The sequence below is a fragment of the Hyperolius riggenbachi genome, chromosome 2, assembly GCF_040937935.1.
Source record: "Hyperolius riggenbachi isolate aHypRig1 chromosome 2, aHypRig1.pri, whole genome shotgun sequence".
Taxonomy (NCBI): Eukaryota; Metazoa; Chordata; class Amphibia; order Anura; family Hyperoliidae; genus Hyperolius; species Hyperolius riggenbachi.
Window position 1 is genome coordinate 509,259,941 of NC_090647.1, and position 26,223 is coordinate 509,286,163.

General features: G+C 41.9%; 1 protein-coding gene across 6 annotated transcripts in view; it reads left to right on the forward strand.

Annotated features, from left to right (window-relative positions):
• Nucleotides 1-26,223, forward strand: part of ROBO1 (roundabout guidance receptor 1) — a 1,398,228-nt gene that overhangs the window by 472,743 nt on the left and 899,262 nt on the right. For 2 of the 6 annotated variants that reach the window (XM_068270499.1, XM_068270500.1), the window contains exon 1: nt 13,611-13,749. The exons of 2 other annotated variants lie outside the window; for them this stretch is intronic. In XM_068270499.1, the coding sequence (XP_068126600.1) occupies nt 13,641-13,749 (109 nt within the window). In that variant the 5' untranslated portion in view covers nt 13,611-13,640. Of the gene's footprint in view, nt 1-13,610; nt 13,750-26,223 lie in introns of those variants that run through there. 2 more of the 6 variants (XM_068270494.1, XM_068270497.1) reach the window with 1 other exon arrangement.

Consider the following 26,223-nt stretch of genomic DNA (forward strand, 5'->3'; position numbering starts at 1 on the left):
TAATTATTGAAACTCTATTTTTCTGTTAAAGCCTCCAAGTTATAAAGGAAGTAATTCCACCCATTGGTGTCCACCCAAAATTGAAAAAAATAGCCATTTGTTGGGGGAAGACCCTCTGATTCTACAGACTCTTCATATGTAAATGCGATTTTATTTCAGAAAGAAATATTCAGACAAAATATTCTCTTCCCATGATCTGCTGAAACTACGCACAATTACGCAGTAAATCTGACAGTTTCGAGGCGCAGCTGCCAGGGCACACATGGGCATGCATGCAGACACTTTGATTTCTAGTGGTGAGGCGTACTTTATTTCATTCCAAAATCAGCTGTAAAGATTTATTTATCTTTCCTGTGTACTGTTCTCTTGAACACTTGAAGAGGTAATTAATCCCAGCTCCCAGAATTCCAAGCATTTCCTTCAGTCAGCCGCACTCTGACAGCACCATAGCAGTTCTGCCATATTAAAGCTCTGAGGAACCAGCTTGAATTAAAGCCGAAGAATAGTTTTTCTCATCACTGAGGGGAAATAAAAATAACCACAGATTCTGCAATGAACTCTCATTTCTAAAGCTATATTTTCACTGCATCTAATACCCAGAGAAGAGTCCTCTACTCTGTGCCGTGAAAGATCTGCCACCCAGCAAGGAAGGAGTACAGGAATAAACTCTGGCATTGGAAGATTGTAAAGGACTGCTCTATGGTCAAAAATGATTCTTCTTCACAAAAAGCTAGTGCAGGTCGGTGGAGGCACTCCAGTGGTATAAAGGGTTTAAAAATTTAATTGGAAAGGGGTCTTACTGGCTTCCTCAGGTCAAGATCGGTGTCTTAAAGAACAGCACACAATCGGGATGCCTAGTCCATTGTGTTCTTCTTTAAAACACTGATCTTAACCTGAGGAAGCAGACAAGACCCATGAAACGCGTCATCTTTTTAGTGTCCAATAAATGTTATTTTGTTATTGTTATTTTGTTGTATTTATCCTCGTCTGAAGGTAAGATCATTCATTGCAATTTTTTTTTATTATTAACCCCATTTACAGTATATCCTTCTCATCCATCCTTGTCCTTTTCCCTAACTAGGAGGGTGCCTTCCACCCCCCCCCCCCCCTCTTAGAGGGACAATGTGACCGTCACCAAGATATGAATTTATAGCACTGATCAGAGTCCAGGAGTAGCAAGCAAAGACAAAATCAAAATGTTGCGTAAACACAGATAAAACATATATTTACATCGTGGGTCACATTATATTGGTGCTCCCGGTTTTCTCTTTTATTCCCGGTCCCAGGAGGTGTCTCATTGACATTCACCCACTGGAAACACCCACGTGACTGTTGAGGAAAGTCCAATAATTTTACTGCACTTTCAGTTGAATTTACATGCTATGGTTCCAATTGTTTACAAAGAAACATCAGAGGAAGGAATTGTTTGTAGACATGCAGACATATGTATCAAATGGCAGAGAATCACCACTTTAAATTTATTTTCCAGCAAACACTCCACACAGACATCCATCAACATAGTATCAATGTTATTAAACTGTTTATTTACAGTATAAGTAAGTAAGAGCGGTAGAAGGCACAATCATATGCGTGAATCAGGTCAGGGCAGATTTGCAGGAGTAAGTTCATGGGAGAAAAATGCCTGGATTACAAAGTTGGTAAGAGAAGCCTTTAACCTCTGACTCAGAACAACATCTGCTAGCTGTTAGCAAGCCCATGGTTCTAGGCCCATTTCAGTGAACAGCCAAATGCATGAGTGTCTGACTCTGTACCGTACGTAAGCCAGAAGTCTGGTTATATGAAAAGACATGCATATCTGTTACCTTAGCATGTATTTCTTGCATTGTCAGTTTATTTACTGTTTCTCTGTTTTATTATTTAAGCTTACAAAAAGGTTTTCTAAGCTCAACATGCCTAGATTATGACCCAAATCTTCTCAATCTTGCTCCAGATTTCCTGCTTTCGGTCTGTAAAGAGGTGTGATGTGGCTTAAACAAAACCTGAGATGAATGGAGGGAAAACGGTTCCTCCAGACCCTTCAGGCCATGAGCACCCTCGCCATCTTTCTTGGCCACTCCAGTTGTCTGCTTCCTGCCTTGGTACTTCTGTGTGTTGCGTTTCATTGCATAAGCACTCCAGTGGCCACGAGCATTCTATGCCTGTGCAGTAGTGGTAGCCACCCGCTAGGGATGCTCATTCTGATTTTGCGGAATTGAAATTTCCAAAGTTCTGATTGGAAATCCGAATTTCTGATTGGAACTCAGAAATCCGAACTCGGAAATTGAATTTCTGTGGAAGTACTGCATTACCACAACTCAGTAATTTTAGCCAAAACGCAGAACTCGGAAGCATTGGACCAATCAGAAAATGCTGAGTCAACTCAAATCTACTGTATGTAATACGAGGGACTATCCACTCAACACCTATGCGTTAAGTTAACCCTTCTGCTGCATAGATTTGGTAAGACTACAATCAAGTTTGTAACTTTACAAAGCAATTTCTTCATCTCTGAGTGAAGGAGACATGGCCGTCATCAGAAATCATGAACATTATATGGTTCCCTTGCAAGTATACTTCATGGTCTCTCTTGGGACCCACACACAAGATACAATGCTATGCCTTTCCTGTTGGTTCTGGTAGTGAACCTGTATTCACCTGATAGAAGTCTTGCAAGGAGATCCACAAATGTATGCACATTATCCATATATTAATTATTTAAATGCCCGACTGAAGGTGTGCAGAGTCCTTAAAGGACAACTGAAGAGAGAGGAATATGGAGGCTGCCATATTTATTTCCTGTTAAACAATACCAGTTACCTGGCTGTCCTACTGATCCTCTGCCTCTAATGCTTTTAGCCATAGACCCATGCAGCAGATCGAGTGTTTCTGCCAATGGCCTCAATTCACTAATCTTATCTCCTGTCTTTAATAACATTTCTAGAGCTCTCACCATGGCGATAAGGCATGCTGTATTCAGGAAACATTTTACCTCAGACAAACCTAAAGTTATCTCTTCTGTCTTTAAGTTAACGCTTCAATCCTTAAAATAACTCCAAAAGTCTAACATTAAAGACAATTAACTGCATGTGAAAATAACTACAGAGGAGGTAATTTAGGGGATGAAGAGATAAGATAACTCTCTCACTGTGTGGTGGCAAGTTATCTCTTGCCTTATTATCTCCAGCATAATCTTAGTGAATTGAGGCCATTATTGTCAAATCTGACGAGATTAGTTGCATGCTTGTTTCTGGTGTTATTCAGACACTACTGCAGCCAAACAGACCAGCAGGGCTGTCAGGCCACTGGTATTGTTTAAAAGGAAATAAATATGGCAGCCTCCATATCCATCTCACTTTAGTTGTCCTAACTTTAAAATGCTTTGGTAAGCAGAATTAAATACCCAATGTATCATGAAAAAAAAAATATGTTGAAGCCCTTCTCCTCTGTGTTGGAATGGTTGGTCCAGTGTAACCTAAAAGGCCTTTTTAAGCACTTTTGCAAGCCAGTTTGATTGTCTGATAAGCGGAAAAGCCAACAGTCTTTTTGCATTAATTTTCAAGAAAATAATGTTACATTCCACTTTCGAGTGAAAATGCCATCAAAAATCATTTTGTAATAAGTTTGTGATTTTTCATGTTTCCGCAAAAAAAATAGATTATCACCGTTTTGCAAACAAATAAGGATTTTTCACGGTTCTGCAATAAAAATAACAATTTTTCACATTTCACAAACTTCTGCCATATTGCAAAAATACAATGTATTTTCGCAAAACATTTCTCAAAATTGAAAAAAAATGTCATTTTCGATGGGAAATTGACTTTGGAGATAATTTGCAAGCAACACTGATGTACCTCACCTTACTTAAAACAATGTCTTTTCTCTTTAAAGTGTACCCAAGGCAGTTTTAAAGTGTTACTGAAGCAAAACAAAAACTCATGATATAATGAATTGGTTGTGTAGAACGGATAATCAGTAGAACATTAGTAGCAAAGAAAATAGTGTCATTTTTATTTTCAGGCGTATATATATATATATATATATATATATATATATATATATATATATATATATATATATTTTATAACATTGCATCATTCTCTAATAATTGCAGTTTCCACAATACACTCAGCATTTTGAGTGATTTTACAGAGCAAGCTACTAAGCCTAAATTGTAAGCTCACAATGGAGGGGTCTCCTCCTAGTGTTTCTCATACTGCTGTAATTGAAACATATGCACATGTACCAACTACACATCAGCTATGTATGTATTTGTATTTCTACTATCCAATGTCATGACTATACTGTGTCTTGTAGTTCTTATGTATATTTGTTCCCCATTATTTGTTTGTACTGTGTACAGCGCTACGGAAGATGTTGGCACTATATAAATAAAAAATAAAAAAATAATAAAAGCCTTTGAACTTTTCTCTGCAGAAAAACTATAAACAAAAAAAGAAACGATGAGAGACAGTTGAGATAAGTGCTTTAAAAGACAGTGCTGTCCCTGATTTTATAAAGTTGCACAGTTCACAGAAGCTCTTAACAACTGAAATTTCTTAACTGTTCCTGTCATTGGAAACAATATTAGACTCATATCTGTGTTAATAATGTTTTATTTCTTAGCAGTACTACACATAAAATCATTATATCATAAGTTTTTTTCACTTTAGACTCCCTTTAAATCTAAAAAAGGGACACAACTGCATGTTCCCATCTAAAGGACATGCCTCTGTGTGTGCCCTGCTCACCGCTTTTCATTGCCCCCTGGGCCCCGCTAGCCTCACCCTTACCCCCCCCCCCCTGGAATTTGTCCACCTGCAGCTTATCGACAAGCTAACAGGAAACAGGCAATCCTCTGCAGGAGAGGAAGATCTGCGTAATGCCCATTCCCCGCCCATCAGAGCCTTCTCACTGGCTCTCTATTGCCTGCTCCCTTATTCTCCCCACCCTCTCCATGTCAATCAGTGCTGTGCTCTCATAGGAGAGCACACAGGCCTCGTCCGCTCATGATGCCAAGTGAGGCAACATCCACAGGTGGCAGAAGTCTTGGGCAGCACCAGGCAGAAACAGGAAGTAAAGAGAGTGCCTGGCCAACCTAAAATGGGGGTTTCTGTACCTGGCTAACCTATACTTGGGGCACCTATACCTGGATACCTACCTATACTCAGGGTGTTTTTGGGGTGCTACCCGCAGGTATAACGTGCGGTGCAAATTGTCAGGTGCTGTGTGATCATTCCAATTTGGGGCAGTGGGGGGGGGGGGGGGGGGGGGGGCGCATCAACACAAGTCAGGCAGCAAAAAGTCTAGAACCGGCCCTGAGAGCACAGACGCTGTTTCTGCAGTGTCGTGACCCCAAAGGTGACCAAAGTGAAAGTAGAGGATTCCAGAAGATAGGAGAGGTAGGGAGAGGAGGTAATGGATGCTACCTGATCTGGCAACCCTCCCGGATCAAGTAGAGTGTGTATTTTTTATTTTTCTTTTATATTTAGCTCGGGTTCTCTTTAATGTGTAATTTGCAACCAGCAGGATCAGCCTTACTATTTTGAAACATGAGCTTTACACAGAGGTTGCTTGGTCTGTGCCTTGTGTCAATCTTTGTAGCCCTCAGTACACTGGATAGCATGCACCAAATTGCTTTGCTTGTGTTTGGATGTTGGATCATTAGGATGTACAAGTCTCAGTGTGTTCCTGGGCTTCAGGGAAAGAGGGCTGTGATGTTTGTTAAAGATCTTCTTGAGTTTCTCTCAGCGCTGTAGCTATGTACGGCATCGCTATGTACCATCGTGATTTGTGATTCTCTACTTTATAAAACATCAGCAAGTTCAAAAGGAAACAGAAGACCAAGGAACAAAGGCCCAGTCTGGGCAGCCACAAGTGTCTAAAGCTTCTCTGAAGTGTTTCTATTATGTATTTGTGCTCTTGGTGAGAATTCAAGTACAGTACAGCTAACATAAGCCTTCTTGATTCAAGAAAAGTAACATACTGTATAAACTACTTCAAATGTTATGTTTTTATGTCTAATACAATTTACTGCTAAAAAATAAAAGTATAACAAAACAATAAAACAGGGGCGTTGCTAGGATCCTAAGAGGCCCGGGTCACTTTTGGGCATTCCAGCCTGAAAATGGGTGTGGCCATGCACCAGAATGTGGGGGTGGTCATAGGTGGGGTCAACTTAGCAGCAGTCTAAGTAGGCCTTACCTAGAAAAATGTTGGCTGAAGCCCCCCTCTCCATTAATACAAAACAGGCACATTAATAGACAGTCACTTAAACATAACTAGGCAGAGTTACCTGGCTTCTGTGCTGGCTGGTCTGGCTTTCTGTTGGGCAGGGTGGCCTGCTACCAGGTTATCTGGCAGTCCCCCACCCCCAATAGCATTCCCTGACCTTCTAGTGGACCCTTCTCATGCTCCCATGGGTCTTCCATTGAGGGCCATTCCAATTCCCAGCATGCCTACATAGAAGAACCACAGCTCCCTGCATGCCCCCATTAAGGCATCACAGCACCACGCATGGCACCACAGCACCCAGTATGCCCACATAGAGGCACCACAGTACTCAGCATACCCCAGATTGATGCACCACAACTTCCAGCATGCCCGCCATTGAAGCACCACAGCTGACTCTGCCTGGGGGACATGTGGGGCATCCCAGAATAGATCCGGGGCACGTGCCACTGATCTTTGGGGCTAGCAATGCCCTTGACCCACACCATGGATTTATACAAATTAAGTTGAACTCAATGGGGCTTATGCCTAACACAGCGGTAAAGTGGCAACATGTAGAGAACGCAGGACAATTTTACTATGAATTTGATTTATGCTGACAAGGTAGTGCGCATTGCAGGATTAGCATGATCCACATTACCTAGGTAACGGGAGTATTGCTAGGGTAGTGCACACTGAGCTACTTTACCAATGTTTTGTGGATATGCCCCTATTATGTGACATTTATCACAGGTAGGACAGAAGCATCTGTAAGTCCGTTTATAGCCTACTTAGTTATATCAACACTTTTAACTTTATAAGGTTCCCTTTAAAGGGAACCTAAATCGAAAGAACAAAAAATGAGTTCAACTTACCTTGGGCTTCTACCAGCCCTCTGCAGCTGTCCTGTGCCAGCGCCGTCGTTAAAGGAATCCTCCGTTCCCCCAGTGCCCCTCTTTTGGGCCGGTGAGTCAAAGGCCACTGTACATGAGCAACCGCAGCCATGCACGTCCTCCATCAAGCTGCCGTTGCCAAGAGACTTCCCCATACTGTGCATGTGCAGAGCACTCCCATCCATGGGAGAGAGCGATCAGGAGGTTCCATTTCAGCAATTCTGTTTACCCTGTTCAACCACAAATAAAGTACGTGAACCACAGGGTTTCTCCTGGAAAAAGGGGGTTGATGATGTAACAGAAGTGTACCTGAGACAAACAGGTACAAGCAATGGTACTTGCCTGGGGTGTCCTCCAGCCCCCTGTAGGCTGTGGGCTCCCTTCGAATGCTGCTCCATTCTCTCAAAGTATGGCCTGACCAAACATGCACTCTTCCCCTTGATGGCGCTTCCATGGCCGAGAGGGATCTGCACATGTACAGTTTGTTAGGACTGTAATTGTAAAGGCAGAGAGCGCTTCCAGCATGACCAATGATGGTGAGGAAGCCCACAGCCTACAGGTGGCTGGAGGGTAAGTATACTGTAAATGCTAGTAGTTGTTACATCTCAGGTTTCCTTTAAAAAAAAAAGGAATTATCATAGATTTTTTAATACGTTTTTAGTTTGTAGGGTATAATGCATTGGAGAAAATAAATCTCTGGTCAAAGTGCATTGACTGAACCACTACTACACACTTTTCCAGTATTCACTAGTGATGTTAGCTGCAAGTAGCTATGAGAACGTAGCTACTCGTAATCAAAATTTCAATTAGATAACGCTGCCCGCAGCAGAGTGGGGGTTAACTTACTTATGCCACTGCATATAGTTGATGTGTTCCACTTGCGGTCTACGTAACTCCACTACTTCCTCCTTCAACCCGTTTTTAGTTTGTAGGGTATAATGCATTGAAGAAAATAAATCTCTGGTCAAAGTGCATTGACTGAACCACTACTACACACTTTTCCAGTATTCACTAGTGATGTTAGCTGCAAGTAGCTATGAGAACGTAGCTACTCGTAATCAAAATTTCAATTAGATAACGCTGCCCGCAGCAGAGTGGGGGTTAACTTACTTATGCCACTGCATATAGTTGATGTGTTCCACTTGCGGTCTACGTAACTCCACTACTTCCTCCTTCAACCCAGAAGTAGTGGTGTTACGTTGACTGCAAGTCGAACGCATTGGCTATAGGCAGCAGCATAGGTAAGTTAACCCCCCTCTGCCGTGGGCAGCGCTATCTCATTTAACTAGTCAACCACTGAGGGGTTTTTCCCCTTAAGGACCAGAACAATTTTCACTTTTCAGCACTCCTCCCTTTTATTTGCCAATAACTTAATCACTACTTATCACAACAATTTTTTTTAGACCAGTTAGGCTTTTTTGGGTGGTACATTATGCTAAGAATTATTTTATTCTAAATGCATTTTAACGGGAATAATAAGAAAACAAAATGGATTTCAATTTCAATGTTTCTCATATTTCAGTTGTTGGCCATTAGAGTTTTAAAATATAGTTCTACTGGGGATAAAACCCACACATTTTATTTGCCCTTTTATCCTGGTTATTGCAATGTTTCAAATATTTTCCTAGTACAATGTATGGTGCCAATATTTTATTTGGAAATAAAGGTTTCATTTTTTCAGCTTTGCGTCCATCACTAATTACAAGCCCATATAGTGGGTGCCGAGGTGCCAAGTGTTGTTTGTTTTGCTAGATGCTGTAACTCCTTTTTCTATTGCCTGAGGAAGCGGGCACTGACCCGTGAAACGCGTTGCTTTGTTTTATCTGGAGTTCGTTAATAAATAGACTGAATGTACAGTCGTGTTGTGTCTGCTTGGAGGAGGTAAGTCCACCACTGCCTCCTCTAATTACCAAATTTTGGCTTTTAAGCTCCTTTAAAACCCCTTTTATCCTTTTGGCGCCTCTGTTCTCTCCTATACAAGCCCATATAGGCAAAAATAACAGTAATATACCATCTTGACATATGTATTAAAAAAGTTCAGTCCCTAAGGTAACTATTTATGTATTTTTTTAACAGCCCTTTTTTTTTATGCACATGTTTTATGTGGGTAACTATGGGAGGTCTATGTGTAGGTCTTCTTTTTTACCAAAAATGTATGTAGATGTAATTTTTCTATTTGGCCACAAGATGTCTACATGCATCATATTCCTGTGCGTACTGTTAGTACGCTAACAGGAAGTAATGTGTGTATGTATTACTGTCAGTATTACAATGACCGCAGGCATCTCATTGATGCCAGCGATCATTGAAATGGGGACTTAGAACAATGAATGGGAACTGCATCCCATTCATTGAACACCCCACTAACGGGCGGTGGCAAGGATGTGTGCGGGAGTGCGCAGCGGCGACAAATGAATATCTACGTCCCTGGGACTTTAAGTAAAGTCCTGAGGGACGTAGATATATTGCACAAGATGCAGTAAATAGTAAAATTGAAATTACAAGTAGCTACATACTCGTAGCTACTCGTAACTAACATGACTAGTATTCCCACCAACTAAGACACGGCAGTGCTGTGGAGCACATCTCTCCCCTCATTACCAAACTTGTTTCCAAGATATGCTTTCCTGTTGACTGAAGTGTGCCATTAATAACAAACTTTGAACAGATTTTTTTATTTTATTTAAAAATAATCTTTGCTTTTATCATCACTGTATTGACATATATTCCATCACGCTTCATATACTTTAACAAGCAAGCCCTCTTCTCCCTCTCTGCAAACCTAGGCTTCTACAAATTAATGAATCTGACCTGGGCCTACCATTTATAATTAATATAGGCCTTCTCCCATTTTAATGAGGCAAATAAGGAACATATGTATTATTCTCCCCGCGTTATGCCTTTGATGCCATCTGCAGTATTGATTTAGGGGATAACCTTGCATGCATGAATGGAATGACCCATTGATCAGCGTACAGTTATGTCAGCGCGCTGTACAGGAAAATTGGCATCGTTGTGAATGTCATTAACTTTTATCTCTGAGAAATAAAATGAGACAAATGCGTGGATAATAAAAGTGAACATGTACAAAATAAGGAAGCCCTGTGCGAGCCAGGCTGGGACATGTGTGTGTGCTTATGGAGATATTGTTGCCACCGGGGATTGCCGCTAGTAAAATAACGCTATTCTACTACTGGATTCTGATAGTAAAATATCAGTAATGTTTACCAATATTTTACTATGACTTAAAGGGAACCAGAGAGCAACGTTCATTAAAAATAGAAAAAGCTGTTATACATACCTGGGGTTTCTTCCAGCCCCATAAGCCTCGATCGCTCCCACGCTGCCATCTTCCGCTTCCTCTATCGCCGGTACCGGGTCCCGTCACTTCCGGCGGACACGGCCAATTGTCCGCATCACAGGGGCTCCCTCCATACCCGTATGCATGCGGCTGCGCAGTATGCAGCCTCACGCGTACTTATATGGAGGGAGCCCCCTGTGATGCGGACAATTGGCCGCGTCTGCCGGCCGACTAGCCGACTGGCGGTAATGACGGGACCCGGCATCGGCGGATCCAGGCAGCGGAGGCCGGCGGCGTGGGAGTGATCCGTGCGTATGGGGCTGGAGGAATCCCCAGGTATGTATAAGAGCTTTCCCCCAACGTCTCTGGTTCCCTTTAACCTAACTCTACTCTCTCACAGAATCCTCACCTATTAGGTGGTGCCTAACCCTAAGACCCCCCCCCGGTGGTGCCTAACCCTAAGACCCCCCGGTGGTGCCTAAACCTAAGACCCCCCCAGTAGTCCAGTGGTGCCTAACCCTAATACCCCCCCCCGGTGGTGCCTAAACCTAAGACCCCCTCCTGGTGGTGCCTAAACCGAAGACCCTCCCTTCTGGTGGTGACTAATCCTGAGCCCCCTCCTTCTGGTGGTGCCTAACTCTAAGGCTCCCCCTCTGGTGATGCCTAAACTTAACCCCCTGGTGACGACTAACCCTAAATCCTCCTCCTAAAGCGCCCTCCAAACCCCCCCCCCCCCACACACACAAATCGCCCACTATGAAATGCCACAATTTTGTTATCTGCAAGCCACTTTTGTTATCCGTAAGCTTGTACGCCGAATTGCCCTCTCTTGCCACTATAGGGTGCTTCCTGTTGCAAAATTGACCTTCATAGCTGCATATTGCAGCTATTCTAAAAGCCGCGATTTATGGCAAAGGAGATAAAAATTGACATTCTGAGGCACCTGCTGTGCGCCCAAATTTCCTTCTCATGCCACAAAATGCGGCTTTCATTGTAGGCACCTTTGGCAGCACTGTTTTGTTTTTTTCCATAAGGGCTCCTGCTCCCTTTTTTCCTGCTTTGTACCACCGGAGTTTAAAGAAATAAAGAGAACCCCAGAAAGCAGTTTCAGAGCAGATTTGCATTCTGTATCCACATTTTCCATTTCATTAGGAAACTTTTCTTATTATTAATAAAACTATTTTCTGTGCTGTTACCATAAAGCCTCTCACCAGCATTGATTGATGATTCCCCCCCATGTGAAGATGGATGGAGCCACACTGAGGTTTTATGAATAGATACAGATATATGAATGCCAGGAAGAGAAACTGAAAACTAGAGCATCTGGTAGCCAGCCAACATTGCATAAAATTAGGCATCTCCTGATTCCATTCCAAGTTCCTCCAAGCTATATCTTTATAAAGCTGGATCAAGAAGACATTTGTTCCAACACAAGTACATTTTTATGGAAAGCTGCAGTACATGAAGCTCTGGGACATTCTTTCTGCTTTTCTGTGCTATATGAAACATGTATTTTATCAGTAACTAGCTGAAGACCCAGTGTTGCCTGGACATGTATTTGGTTGTTGTTGGGTCCTGACACTTTTGCTAACCTTGATACACCGTCAGTCAATGACCAAGTTTGTGAGCTTTTGGGTCCTTGGCATCAGTAATGTGAGAATGGAAGCAGTTTAAATTTTCCCAATGAAATAAAGAAAATAAATCTGATTGGCTGTTTGTGGCTCCACCCCTTTTTCTGAATTTGAACACCAGTCACCCTATGACCGACTGTCGCAGGTTTGAGGCTTCTGCCATTAACAGTGTAAGAATAGCAACAATTTAAATATTCCCCTTGAAAATCAATCTGTGAATTTCAATGCAAGTTTACTTTAAACCAAACTGTAACTAAAAGAAGACTCAAGAATTGTTTAACTATTTGTCTAGGTGCAACAATATATATAGAGTATTCTCATATTCTTATTTTCACTTTTAATGGTTACATTTAATCTCTGAAGTGTAGCGAGCAGCCATGTCAGTGTGACACAAAATCTGGTCCTTTCAGCTTCTAACAAAAATGTGTTAACTTTGAGCTTTTCAAAACACTGGTGTCAGGGATTGTTTGCTCAGCCAGATAAAAGTGCTTTGGCTTCTGCTTACTTTTCAGGAGAGCAGGGACTGAACTCCTCTCCAATTAGTAGTAACTCATGCAATGCAAAAATGAATAAATAAATAAATTAAGCAAAACAAAAAAAAACCAAATACAATAAAAAAAATGAACAGGCAATTTCTAAGTAGGATTTGAACTATATCCACCCATGTGTATGTCATCGTGCCACATGTCTGTTCAGGTACCCTTTAAGTAAAATAATTATAATACTTCCACTCGCCTCCCTACAGGCCTGGTAGTTATATTTTTAAACAACAAATGCGTTTATTTTACATACAATTATATTAACACTTGTCTCCTTGCATTGTGGGGTCCTACCATTTGATTCCCAGCCAGGGCACCATCTTTACAGAATTTGTATGTTTTCCCTGCGTCTGTGGGGGTTTCCTCCGGGCCCTTCTGGTTCCTCCCACACCCCACAAACTTACAGTTTATTGGCTCCTCCCTAAAATTGTCTGTAGATTACAATGGACATATGACTATGGTAGAGATTAGACTGTGAGACCCTCAGAGGGACAGTTAGTGACAAGGCTATATACTCTGTAAAGTGCTGCTGAAGGTGATGCCACTATATAAATACATAATCATCATCATCATCATAAAAATAATAATAATAATAACAACAACAATACTTTAAGTAAAACTGGAATCCACCACTCCCTTTACCTTTAGACCTAAGCTGCTCTAATCCCTGGTGTAGTTCTTGCTAATGCATTGAAACGTGTGAGTGTGAAAGTGTTTGGGTCTGTACTGTGCTCACTTACAGAGCTGTGACATCCATTGGTAAATATTTAGAGGCACTGAGACAAAGCGAAAGCCAGAGACTTACTGCTGCTGCTGCTGTTGCTGGAGCGACTGTCAGCTCTTCTTTTCCGGCTTTTGACTCAACAACCAGTCCATGGAATAGCAATCTTTTCATTCCCACTTCAGCGGAGATGTAATTATTATGTCTATATTTATCCTGCGCCATCGGGAGTCATCAGAAAGCATTACAGATGTCATCTCCATTCTTGCATACCATTTGAGGGAAATGGTGCTTGGTGTGAATGTCATGGCCACAGTTCAAGATAATATGTCTGTTTTGTGAACGGGCATGGCTGTCCGGACTGTGCTGCTGCTGGCGCTGATGTGGGCGATACAGCTGGCAGCTTCCGTGGATGTAAAAACTAGGACAGGGTCAAGGTGGAGAAGCCAAAAGAGCCGTGAGTAATGCAGAAATTATTTATGGAATCGGTTGTATTCTTTTGGAAATACTTTTATCTTTGAATAATGTCAATTCTCAATAGTTTATGACACATCAGCATTCCTGTTATCAAGCTATACTCTTACTTTATTTATCATGACTTTTATATCATGAAACTTTTGGTTAAGTAATAAAAAGTGAGGATTTATGTCAAAATGAACTCCAGACTATCACCTGTGTTTGATCTACCATATTTTGTGGACCATACGATGGTTCTGACCATAAGAAACACGAAGGCTTAGAGGACTAAAACCAGGGAAACAGATACACTAAACTTGGTGTGTCCATGGTGAAGGAGCTTCTTGTGGCTATTTTCCCACAACCCCCCCTCCCCGTACCTCTTGTGTCCCCCTTGTGCCTTGTTTTATTACGCATGTGTCCCCCTTGTACCTCATGTCCCTATTGTGACCTCATGTGTCCCCTTGTGCCTATTGTATCTCCATTGTCCCTCTTGTGTCCCCTTTGTCCCTTTTGCATCCCCCGTGTAACTTTTGTGTCCCCGTCTCCAGTGCTGTGCTGCCCCAGCCCCATGCACGGTGCAAAGAAAATGCGCAGCAGAAGCAGCAGTGTGTGTCTCAACTGCTCTGGTGCCTGCACTTCCACTTTGTGCTAAGCTGTGAAACAGCGCAAGCATTGCCACAGATACACCTTGCTTGTGGTGCTGGACAGAGAGTGATGATGTCATCAGATCTTCTCTACCCTAAACATGCTGAATAATCACTTTTCTGGTCAGTTCTATCATTGACGACTCAGTTTTATTTATGAAGCAGTGGGAGTCACTTTTGTAAGGAAATGTGAAGTGAGTAAAATATTGATGCTACCATCTTTGTCTTAGTATGTACATCTGTATCAGGCAGAGGATTAACAAGACACATAACTGGCATTTTTTAAGACACATTCAAGAATGAATTTTTCCATATTCTGCTCCCCTGAGGTTTCCTTTAAAAAACTAGTTCTATACTTCATTTTTAATGCACATAATAATAACATTGCATTTGTTAGCAGTGCACAGCTTTGTGCTTTGCATGTATGTACTTTTTGCAATAGTTATATTGAAGCTACCTGGCTGGCTGGCTCCTGTTGTTACTTTTCCTGTTGTGACAACAGCACAATTTTACTGGATAGACCAGGAATCCTATTGAATCATCACCCACAGGAGGCAGTCAAGAGAGAGATGTGAGAGGCAGTACTAGCCAGCCTCTCCCTGTGAGCACAGATAACTTGAACCCACCTCCTCCCTCTGCTGGTGAGAGATTAACTTTGTAGCAATCGCTGCAGCATTAAGGCTCAACAGAGACTTCCCTCCATATTATTGCATTTTAAAACAGTTTTACCCTCACCAAGTTCTCTTATTATTAGACAGGGCTTGGTGGTGAGAGGTACACACAGCTGTTATAGACACACTAATAAGGTGGAGGGAAGGCTTAAATGCTTTATTACACACCAAGCAGGGAGGTTTAATCAATAAGATGAACTGTAGCTGCAGTGTTAACCATGAAGAGTTAATCTTTCAGTAGCACAGGAAGTAGGTGGGTGGGGTCAGGGGATCAGCTCTGTATTGAGGAGTGGGAGCTCCTCACTAGGAAATGGCCACTTCCTGTTTACTCACGGATCCTAGAGTCACATGACTTGATCAAATATAGCAATTCATCGCTCACTGGCCCCTATGCAAAAATACATTTTCTCCTGAGTTTTCTCCTAGGAGATTTTTTTTAAACTTACTTCAAAATAACTTCTCAACATTTAACTATAGAAAAATAATTAAAAGGTACAATAGTTAGGAAAGTAATATCAAACTTATTCTGAGGCTTAACGAGTATTTGTTGATGAAATTTGAACATCTCTTGGGAAAAAATGCAGACGAAAAGTTAATTGATTAAAAAGTTAATTAATTAAAAGAGAGCTCCCTACATCTGTTTGTACACAATATCAAATTTTTCTTGCATGACTCTGTTGAAATGTGTATTACAACCTGGCCAACCTGGTAAGTAGTAAAAAGCTGCCATATCTGACACATTTTGGGCTAGTCCATCTCATCAGGGAAGATTCTCATTATTATCGTTATTCTTTACAAAATAATACCCTGGAAAGGATCTACCGGTATATAAAGTAGTCAACCAGCATCCCTACTCATTTGCATACTATTTTGGCATATGGACAGAGCAACTGAAGTTCAGTAAATGCTTTTTTAAGTAGATCCCCCCCCCCATGAGGAAATGAGCCAGTCTAAAACCTGACAGATCTGTCATCTTTTCACTACCTTCTTAACCATATGTGACAGTACAGGAAAAATACATTTGTTGTGTATTTTACTCTTGCAGAAATGTACATTTATTATTTGTATTTTAAGTGTTGCAATGTATCACAATAGTCATCCTATAAAAAGGCTTAATGGAGTTCTGTGGGATTTAAAAAAAAAAAAAAAAAAAAAACCTGACACCTACCTGGGGTTTCTATCAGCCCCCAGTAGCTGTCATGTCCCACACCGTCCTCCTACAATCATCTCGCCGCTGGTCCTGGTCTAATTATTCAACTAACGCAACTGCGGCTGCGCGGCCACGCACATGCTCTCTCCCGCTCGCGTCTCCGGGAGCTTACTATGCAGGTGCAGAACGGGAAAACCTCATGGTGCACATGCGCAGTAACCTCCCAGTGAAGTGAGTGGGAGAGCGCACTATTCATCTTGTTAGACGAATAATTGATCTATGCCGGCGCTGGGGAGCGGATGATCGTAGGAGGATGGCACGGAATATGACAGCTGCAGGGGGCCGAGAGAAGCCCCAGGTAAGTGTCAGTTTTATTTTTTATTTTTTTTACATGCCACAGAACCCCTTTAGGCTACTTGCACACCAAGACGTTGCGTGAGGTGCTACGTTAAGGTCGCATAACGTGCACCTAACGCAAGGCCTGGTGCTCTTCGATGTGGACCTAAGAAGTGAGCCGCGATGTGCAGCTCACTCTGGCGTCCGTGATGCCGTGATGCGTACTCTTGGACGCATGCGGCATCACGTGGTCCCGCCGGCCAATCGCCGCACAGAGCGGCCGCACCAGGAAGTAAACACTGCACGTCACAACGTGCAGTGAATATTAATTAGCCATGTGCCTGGCCGCTCTCCACTCCTCCCCAACATGACTGAGCATGTGCAAACAGTCTAACGCGGCTTAAGCCGCTGTAACGCCGTAGCATACTGCACTTTCGGAAGAACGTGCAGCGTTACAATGTAACGCAACGTGGGCAATGTGAACAGCCCACTTATGTTACATTGCTGTGCGTTGGGGGAGCGTTGCAGGCTGCACTAACGTGCGCCTGTAACGTCCCTGTGTGTAAGCAGCCTTACGCAATAAATGTAAACGAGACTATGATGAAATGTATACTGTTGAAATTTGCTAGGATTATGGATATCACTATGTGTATCAAGCCACACATTTTACCTGACTTTTCTTTTATAGAGAACGTTGATGTTATTTATTGTAATTGAAAGTTCAAGTCCAGTTAATGTTTTTGCATTTGAAGCTTGAAAAGAGGAAAATTATAAATAACGCTGGGACTAGTTCACAAAACTTATCTCATCAATTATCCCATCTTACTAATTTTTCACTTCCACTGTAAAGGTGGCCACACACAATACAATAAAATTCGATAAAAACCATTGTTTCTAAGAAAAAAAAAATTGAAAGCTTTTTTTATTATTCGCTTGAAAATTCCGATCAGACTTTCAAGGGTTATTTTTCGATTTTTCACGATTGAGAGTGACGGAATTTTCTGGTCAATTTTTTGCAAGATTGTATGGTCGTATGCAAATTGTATGGTCTGTGGTAGATTGATTGTATGGTTTGTGGTAGATTGACAATTTTGTAATTAGGAGACGCAGGCAATTTTTTGAGTTTTTAATTATTATTTTTTGCATAATTGGGGAGAAATGAAACATGTGTAGAACATTGGTCAGATTTCTCAATCAGAAATGTAAATTGTAAATCTTGAACTGAAAATAAATGTAAACAATTGTATGATGTGTGGCCACCTTAAGGTTCATACTAACCTACCAACTATTTGTCCAACTATCTGCAAAACTTGTCTGTTAAGCCCCATACAACTTTTGTTGTGAAGATAAAACTGATAAGAAGTCAATCCAACTGTTGGATTGACTTCTTATCAGTCTTATCAGCTTTTTGAACAATCGCAAAATACTTTTTTTTAGTTGTTTCAACTTGTTTCACAACAAAAGCTGTTTGACAATTGTGCAGCATAATAGACTGCTATTGAGCGTGTGTATGGGGCTTAAATTAAAGGACTCATCCAAGCATAATAAAAATAAAAAATCCACGTACCTGGAGCTTCCTTCAGCCCCTGCCTGCCGATCTGTGCCCACGCCGCAGCTTCGCTTCACGCTGGTGGTCCTGGGTCCCCTCGGCGCAGGAATCCTACTGTGCCTGTGTGAGCGGCTCTCAGAGTCGCACTGACGTCATTTGGACTGTACAGAACTACTGCGCCTGTGCTGTACAGTCCAGAAGATGTCAGCACAACCAGTGAACCGCACGCTGGAGCGCAGAGAGAGCCATTGCGGAAGCCGACTTGGTGAGGTCGGCTTCGCCACCGGAGGGGACCGGGAGCTGCAGCGAGGGCACAGGACGGATGCCAGGGGCTTGAAGAAGCCCCAGGTAAGTGGATTTTTTATATTGATTTTCCTTGGTTAACAGACAAGTTTGGCAGATAGTTGGACAGATACTTGGTAGGTGTGTATGAACCTTAAAGAGAAACTCCGACCAAGAATTTAACTTTATCCCCAATCAGTAGCTGATACCCCCTTTTACATGAGAAATATAATGATTTTCACAAACAGACCATCAGGGGGCGCTGTATGACTGATTTTGTGCTGAAACCCCTCCCACAAGAGGCTCTGGTACTGTACGGTACTCTGGGCAAACTGCCACAATGTAACAATGTTCACAGACAGGAAATGGCTGTTTAGAGCTGTCTGCAAGGCCAGAACAGCTAGAAACAGCTACATAACATGCCCACAGTAAAAATGTCACCATGTAATACATGTCAGAATGTGAATCTGGGAGAGGAAAGATTTTACAATGAGCAAACACTGCCTAAATCATTTATACATAATTATGGTAAAAATGAAGCACTTTTTTTTATTACATTATTTTCACTGGAGTTCCTCTTTAAGATTAGAGAATTCATAAGATCAACAGATATGAAGAGATAAAGCATGAGTTCAGACAGATAAGGAGAGATATCATGTAAACAGATAAGGGTTATATTCACATAATGTCAACAAAAAATGTACTCCTAACTACTGTTGGAGTTCGAACTTAGCTTATCAAAATTCAGAAATCCGAATTCGCCTCTCACAATACTTCAGCACCCAGAAATGTCGACAGAGTCAGGGGGAGTTCACTTATTTGCGCTTCACATGACGCAAGGTGACGCACATATAAATGGGCTTCCCCTGACCCTGTCCACATTTCTGGGCGCTGAAGTGTTAGTCATTTTGCTCACATAAAAATTACCTGTCTGGGTCAGTCTACGGCCAGCTATGATCTCAGATCAGATATATGCTGAATTATACTTCCTTATAGCTATGGTAACAGTCTACTCAGTGACATAGCTAGATATTATGGAGCCCCATAGCAAAACTGTAATGGGGCCATCAGATGTTGACACTTTTGAACAATGGCACCTGCCTTACCCTAGGGATATGAGTTAGTTCGGGAATTTACTTTCTTATGCAATCTACACTGCGTGTAGTCTATGGGCACTGAGGCAAAGTCAAAGGGTAAATGAACACAAGAAACTTAATAGTAATTACATCAATTACCATTGGGCCTCCTCTGCTTCAGGGCCCCATAGCAGTTGCTATGGCTGCCATGGCTATTGCTACACCCTTGAGTCTACTCTTTGTGAATGCATCCTCTCCACATTTTAATTCTGCGCCCTTATTCACCCCTACTAGTGAGAGCTTCATGCATGCAGGTCCAGGTGCTTATAACTGGAGGCAATTTGTTTTGTCATATCTTGGGTCTGGCAGAGGAGAAAAGCAGCACCACAAAAGGTAGGTAAGGTCGTATATAATGAAACCATTGCAAGGCTTGAAGTTTTTCCGAAAGGTATTGGGGCATATGTACAACCCTCATGTCCTCTAGCTTGGTCACCTCCTCCCAATCCCACATCTATGACTTCTCATGAGCATCACCTCTCCTTTTTTTCCCCACAACCTGTCTGTCATGCTCTGAGCCTGTTCACAGAGGCGCTGTGCAAAATCCTGACCTTTTACTGCCATATACTCCTCGTTTATTGCCTGAAGAAGTGGGGGTTAAACCTGTGAAACGCGTTGTAACTTTGTATTGGAGTATGTCAATAAATGTATGTTTGTTTTGAAATTGACAGTTCTTGTGTCTGCATCTGGGAGGTAAGTCCACTACTGCCTCCGTAGCAATTTTAAGAATTTTAGTTTAGACAAGCCTATGATTTGCTATAGGTAGCACTGGAGGTTTACTGCCTCATCTGCTAACCCCTGTGTCTCCTTCCCTAATATCTCCCCTCCCTAGAGACATTCTCCTAGTGTTTCTTATTCTGCTGTAATCTATTATATGCACCAATACTGGTGATGTATCAAACCACACATCAACTATGTATGTATTTGTACTTGTGTTGCTGGGTGTCCTGATAGCACAGAATCGCATGTACCCATGCAGGGGCTTAACTACAGGGGAGCAGCACCTGCGACTGCAGGGGGGCCCAGAGCTGTATAGGGTCCCCAACAGCTACTTTAATCTCTAATAAAAGGAGTCCATCCTCCCATGCCAGTGCCAGAGGCTGCCCAACCCATTCATCACCCACATGATGTAGTCAGGGATTTGCTGGTATGGAGAAACAATTAGTCTTTGACTGAAAACACAAAGCTGACCACCAGCCCCTCCCACCTCTCCCCTGTGCTGCTGATAAACTCTCTGCGGCCAGCATTGCTGCACAGTCTAATCATAAATTCCGGTGTAACTCTTTAAATCCTGCTCATTGATCATCTCTGTTATCTTCTTGTTTCTACCCTACATAGAGTGTATTTCAGAGTTATTGTTTATGAAATGTATAGGTAGTAGCCTTTTAACCTGTGACAATCATTAGCAGTGTTGCTTGCACATTTTCGCCAAAGTAATTTTTGCATCGAAAATTGAATTTTTTTGTGAAAATACATTGTAATTTCCTGAATATGGAAAAAAAATTGTGAAAACTCCATACTTTTACTGCAAAACGTGAAACAAAAATATTTTTACAGCAAAAAAACGATAAAATCATTTATTTTTGTCTGAAAATTCACGAAAAATTCGAAAAATCACAAACTTAATACAAAATAATTTTGTATGGCATTTTAGTTCAAAAGTTGAATTTAACATTATTTTTGCGAAAATGAAGACAAAAAGAATATCAGCATTTTTGCACATCACTGACTATTAGTAAAGAATGAAAAATTTCAGCTAGAAAAAAATAAATAAAAAAATAACTAAAAATGTGACTCTCGACTCGAATGATCCATTTAATTTTTTGAGCTGAAAAAATATGAAGTGTAGGAGAAAGAGAGAGAGGAAAAAATGCAAGGAAGGCAATGAGACTTTTGTTTTTCTTTGCTTTTTTTTTTTTTTTCTTCTTTTTCATTTACTGAAATTGCTTCTTTCACGGGAACCGGCAGAGTAATAGCTTGTCAGAGAAAATCACAGGGCGTTCCGAAAGCTTCCTCCTCGCTACATAGACAATACCAGAAATGAGGAACATTGTTTGCGCCAACTGTCTGAGAGCAATGGCATTAAGTTAAATGTACTCTTAGCAGCGTCGCTCAGTGTTTGGGAAAATTACCTGTAATCTTGTAAGGTTTGTATGTTACGGCGATGGGTCAGTCATCGCATGCTACGAAAATACCCTCGCAGGAATGCGCGGCTCTGAAAATTAGCGGTTATGAGTGTGCATTTACTGCGATTCACCAGAGACACCTGACATAAATATTTAGCGAAGGCTCCAATTATAACTTTTAGATTACGTTTTTGAACAAAGTTTTAGCATTTTAAACCCATATTTTAGGGACTGTAATAAAACGCAATTTCTCCAAGTTGTATTTCCATTAACAATTGGTAAAGCATGCTTGGCTATGATGTCTTTACAAGTCACTGTATTGTAAGGGATAGGGCATTGAGTGTGAATGTGGATTATAAACTGTATTTTTTAAAATGAACAGTCATGCAGCCACGAGTCACAAGTAGATCTGCCTAATTACTAGTGACCAGTCGCTTATCCAGGAGGAAGCAGAGACCAGGAAAACACACAGGCAAAGAGAGCCCGGAAAACAGACTTTTCCATGAGTGCCGCACACTGACAGCCTGCAGTACCGCTACAGGACATCAGGGTCATCACGCGGTGGTGCCATGATGATGACTTGACGAAGGTGATCAAGCTGGGAATCTTCTTTCTTTTTCCATTTGGCAGCACTGAGTGACCACCAGATCCCTATCAGTTATGTCCTTCTGCCTGCACCACCCCCACCTCCTTCTTCTACTTGCCGGCCTGACCGGTCACTGCCAAAGAAATGGCCCTGCATGCACACACACCTAACACTATAACCGAGCACTGCAGCTGATACTGTTAGTTGGCTATTTATGCCGCTGGCTATATAGCAGCCGAACTTGATTGAACCCTGGGCCACCGGCTGGGAGCAGAGCTGCAGCGAGGGACAGATCAGCTGCCAGGGGCTGGAGGAAGCCCCAGGTAAGTAGATATTTTTTTTTCCCAGCTTGGATGTTTCCTTTAACACTGCCAGTGATTCGAGTGGCAGTAGGGTGAGCCATCATTCTGCTCGCCCTGCTTCCAGCTCACCAGTGGCGTACTAATACGCATGCTGGAGGGAGATATCAGATGACCCAGTCTATGCACTTGTGATGACTCTATAAATCGCGTCCCATCACATTCCCTAAAATGTGGACAAAATCGTGGTACATGGGTAAGAGGCCTCACCACTGAAAGTTATCAGCAAATCTGAGATGTGCAAAACAGAAAACAATAATAATATCATATAATACAAAAGCCATAGCTCCCAACTGTCCCTCTTTTGGAGGGACAGTCCCTCTTTGGGAACCAAATCCCTCTGTCCCTCTTTCTTTCTCATGTGTCCTTCTTTCAGGACTGATGTACAGACCTTTGTATAATCGTATTTTTCTCCTTGTGTTTAATTGACTCTAAATTTCATTCCCATACTCTAAATTGCTATATTTCTTATTTTCACATGTTAATATGAAGGGAAATTAACCAGGACAGAAAGGACCAGTGTGGTTTGATTTATAAAACCACATATTTTTCTTATGAAATCATTAAGGTATGTTTGACTAGGGGTGAGCTAGGGGCGTGGCATGGCCGTGGCTTAAAGCGGAATATAACCCTGCATTTCAACTTTGCTCTAAAATATTATTTACAGCATATTATATGCAAAAAGCATTTTTTTTTACTAGACCAGCATTGGAAGGGTTACACACAGAGGTTTAAAGTTCCGTGGAGAGATATGCAGAAGTTCAGATAGATACATTCTATTTAGTTACATGTATCTATTGATAAATGTTACACACTCTTTGGCTGTCCTCCAAGCTCCTCCTCCAAGTGTCACATTCAACACTTAGATACATTTATGTAAATAAAATGTATCTATTTCAGCTTCGGATGCGTCTGCAGAAATCTCCAGGAACTTTAAAGCCCTGTGTAACCCTTTCAATGCTGGTCTAGTAAGAAAAAAAAATGCTGGTTGCATATAATATACTGTAAATAATGTTTTAGAGCAAAGTTGAAATGCAGGGTTATATTCCGCTTTAAGTTTTTCCTCTTTCTTTTCTCAAAAAGTTGGGAGGTATGCAAAAGCAGAGATCGTTAAGCCGATCATCACTTTGATAAATATTGGCAAGCAACAGAAAACGGCAGTTGATATCTGCAGATGTAACAGAAATTCTGTGGTCAACAACTGATCTCCACTTTTACAAACAGGGCCCACGGCCATATAGAGCTTGCCTCTCTCTATTTTTCTACATTCAAACGGTGTGCCTTATCAAGAAGAAGAAAAAAATGAGTCCGTTTATCTCAAAACAAGGAAACGAGGAGGAGGCGTTTTTCCCGGCAGCGTATACAATGGAAAGTACACTGCAGTATGTTTACCTTCATTTTCCTTTTTATCTCACTAGGAAGGTAATCACATTTTTTCCCCACTTATCATTTTACAAAATTGTGCTGTGGATTATATCACTTTACCTCCAGTGCTGAATGCTGATATAAAATCATGCTGTAGGAATTTTTTTTCCCACATCTGTATGACTAACGCGTTTTTAGTTTGCTGTCTGACGGAATTAAAAGAAAATAGACAGGTCTCTGGCTATGGTGAGATACAGCTAAAGTTGATGCATGCTGGGAACACACAGGCAAGCCATAATGTCACAGGCTGCAACTACTGAGAGTAACTAAGCTCTGGTGGGCGGCTGCTTCGAGCCTAGCAGCAGTCAGGATTATGTGGCCCGTACTAGCTGTGAATAACGTTTATGCTTGCGGTAACAGAGAATTGTGAAAGGGAACACAGAGGTAATAGAGCCATTAAACCTGATGTACTAAGGCATTTGCTGAGATGTTCAAGCTTCTACAGTGGAGATATTATAACTAAGCCAAAAAAATTGGTCTGGAGGAATTAAAAATTGTCAGTGTGTCTGCTTTTAACCACTTCATCCTGCGGGTTGTTTTCACCTTAAGGGCCCGTTCAGATCACAAATGCGGATGGCCATGCGTGCGGAACGCGTGCGGACCGCAACGCGTACGAACGCATGGCCATCCGCGTTTGTGTGCGTTGCGTGGCTGATCCCATCACTGAAAAGTGAATGGGACAGCCACGCGTTTTAGCAAAATCTGCGTGCAGCATGCGTTCCCGGACCGCACAGGTCCGGAACGCATGCAGTGTGAACATCAGACATTGCACAACATCAGACATTGCACTCTATGCAATGTCTGATGTCGTGCGTATCGGCCACCTGCACGCGTTTCCAAAACGCGGCTGGAAACACGTGCAGTGTGAACGGGCCCTAAGAAGGGAAGCAATTTTCCCCTGTAGTGCTCCTCCTATTAATTTGTCAGAACTTTATCACTAGTTATCACACCTAAATGATCTATATCTTGTTTTTTTGCCACAAATAAGACTATTTGGGGGTGATACTTGCTTTAAGTACGGTAATTACTTTACTTTCTATGCATTTTATTGGAAAATAAAAAAAAAGAAAACTACACAATCTCTCCAATTATATCCCCCATAGTTAATAATAACAATAAGTTAATCAACAATGCTACTATAGGTGAAAACCCCACACATTTTATTTGCCCAGTTGTCCCAGGTATCACAACATTTAAATGATGTCCCTAGTACAATGTACGCAACAATATATTACTTGGAAATAAACGTGTATTTTTCTGTTTCTACCCTATGAATAATTACATTATTATTACCTTATTTGCTAAAATAACAGTAATATACCCTCATTATGTACGTTAATTAAAAAAGCTCAGACCCTAATGTAACTATTTATGGTTTTTTTTTTAAACTGTCACTTTTTTAATATGTGTTTATTGTTGATAGCTATGGAAGAGGGTGGGGGTTTAGAAGGTTTTTTTTTAAAACATTACATTTATAATTTTTTATTTTTTTTACTTTATTATTACTTTTTGGACACTAGGTGGCAATACACAATATCCTGGTAGTTTCCAGGATTTTCTCGATCTTTTTTTTCCCCCCTATACTATGTTTAAACTTTCAGTTTTATGAATTAGCATGCCTTGAGATTAGAGGCATATTGATTTATTCATAGGGGCTTCGGTTCCCCTTGTTCCCCTTCACCAATAGATCCCTTGTAAGTGCCACTGTGAACGAGCAGTGGGAGCATGCACGCACAACAACCGCAACAAAACTGGACCCTCTGGAGCCAGATCACGTGACATGCATCAGGAGCTGGAGGAATACAGCCAGGGCCGGATTTACCATAAGGCACACTAGGCACGTGCCTACAGGCGCCTGATTGGTCAGAGGGCAGGTCTGTGTCATGTCCCCTTTAAATTTGAATCAGTGAAAATGCAAAAGCGGCCGCTCGCGCCTTTATTTACATGATAATGGGCGGCTGCGGGCGGAAGTACAGAGAGGGGCGGGCTGCGGGCGGCTAGTGGCAACACACGCACACACACATTCATTACCCATTCTCCCCACCCACCGTTTCCATGCCTGCACGCAGCGCTTGTGTGAACAACAGCTAGCTGCGTGCATAGGCGGCGGGGGGCGGCGAGATTGTCCGTCTGCTGCTGGCTGGGAGTTTGAGGAGCTACTGCACCGGCCCTGGCTGCTCTGTTTACCTTACAGCTCCGCCCCCCGCCCCG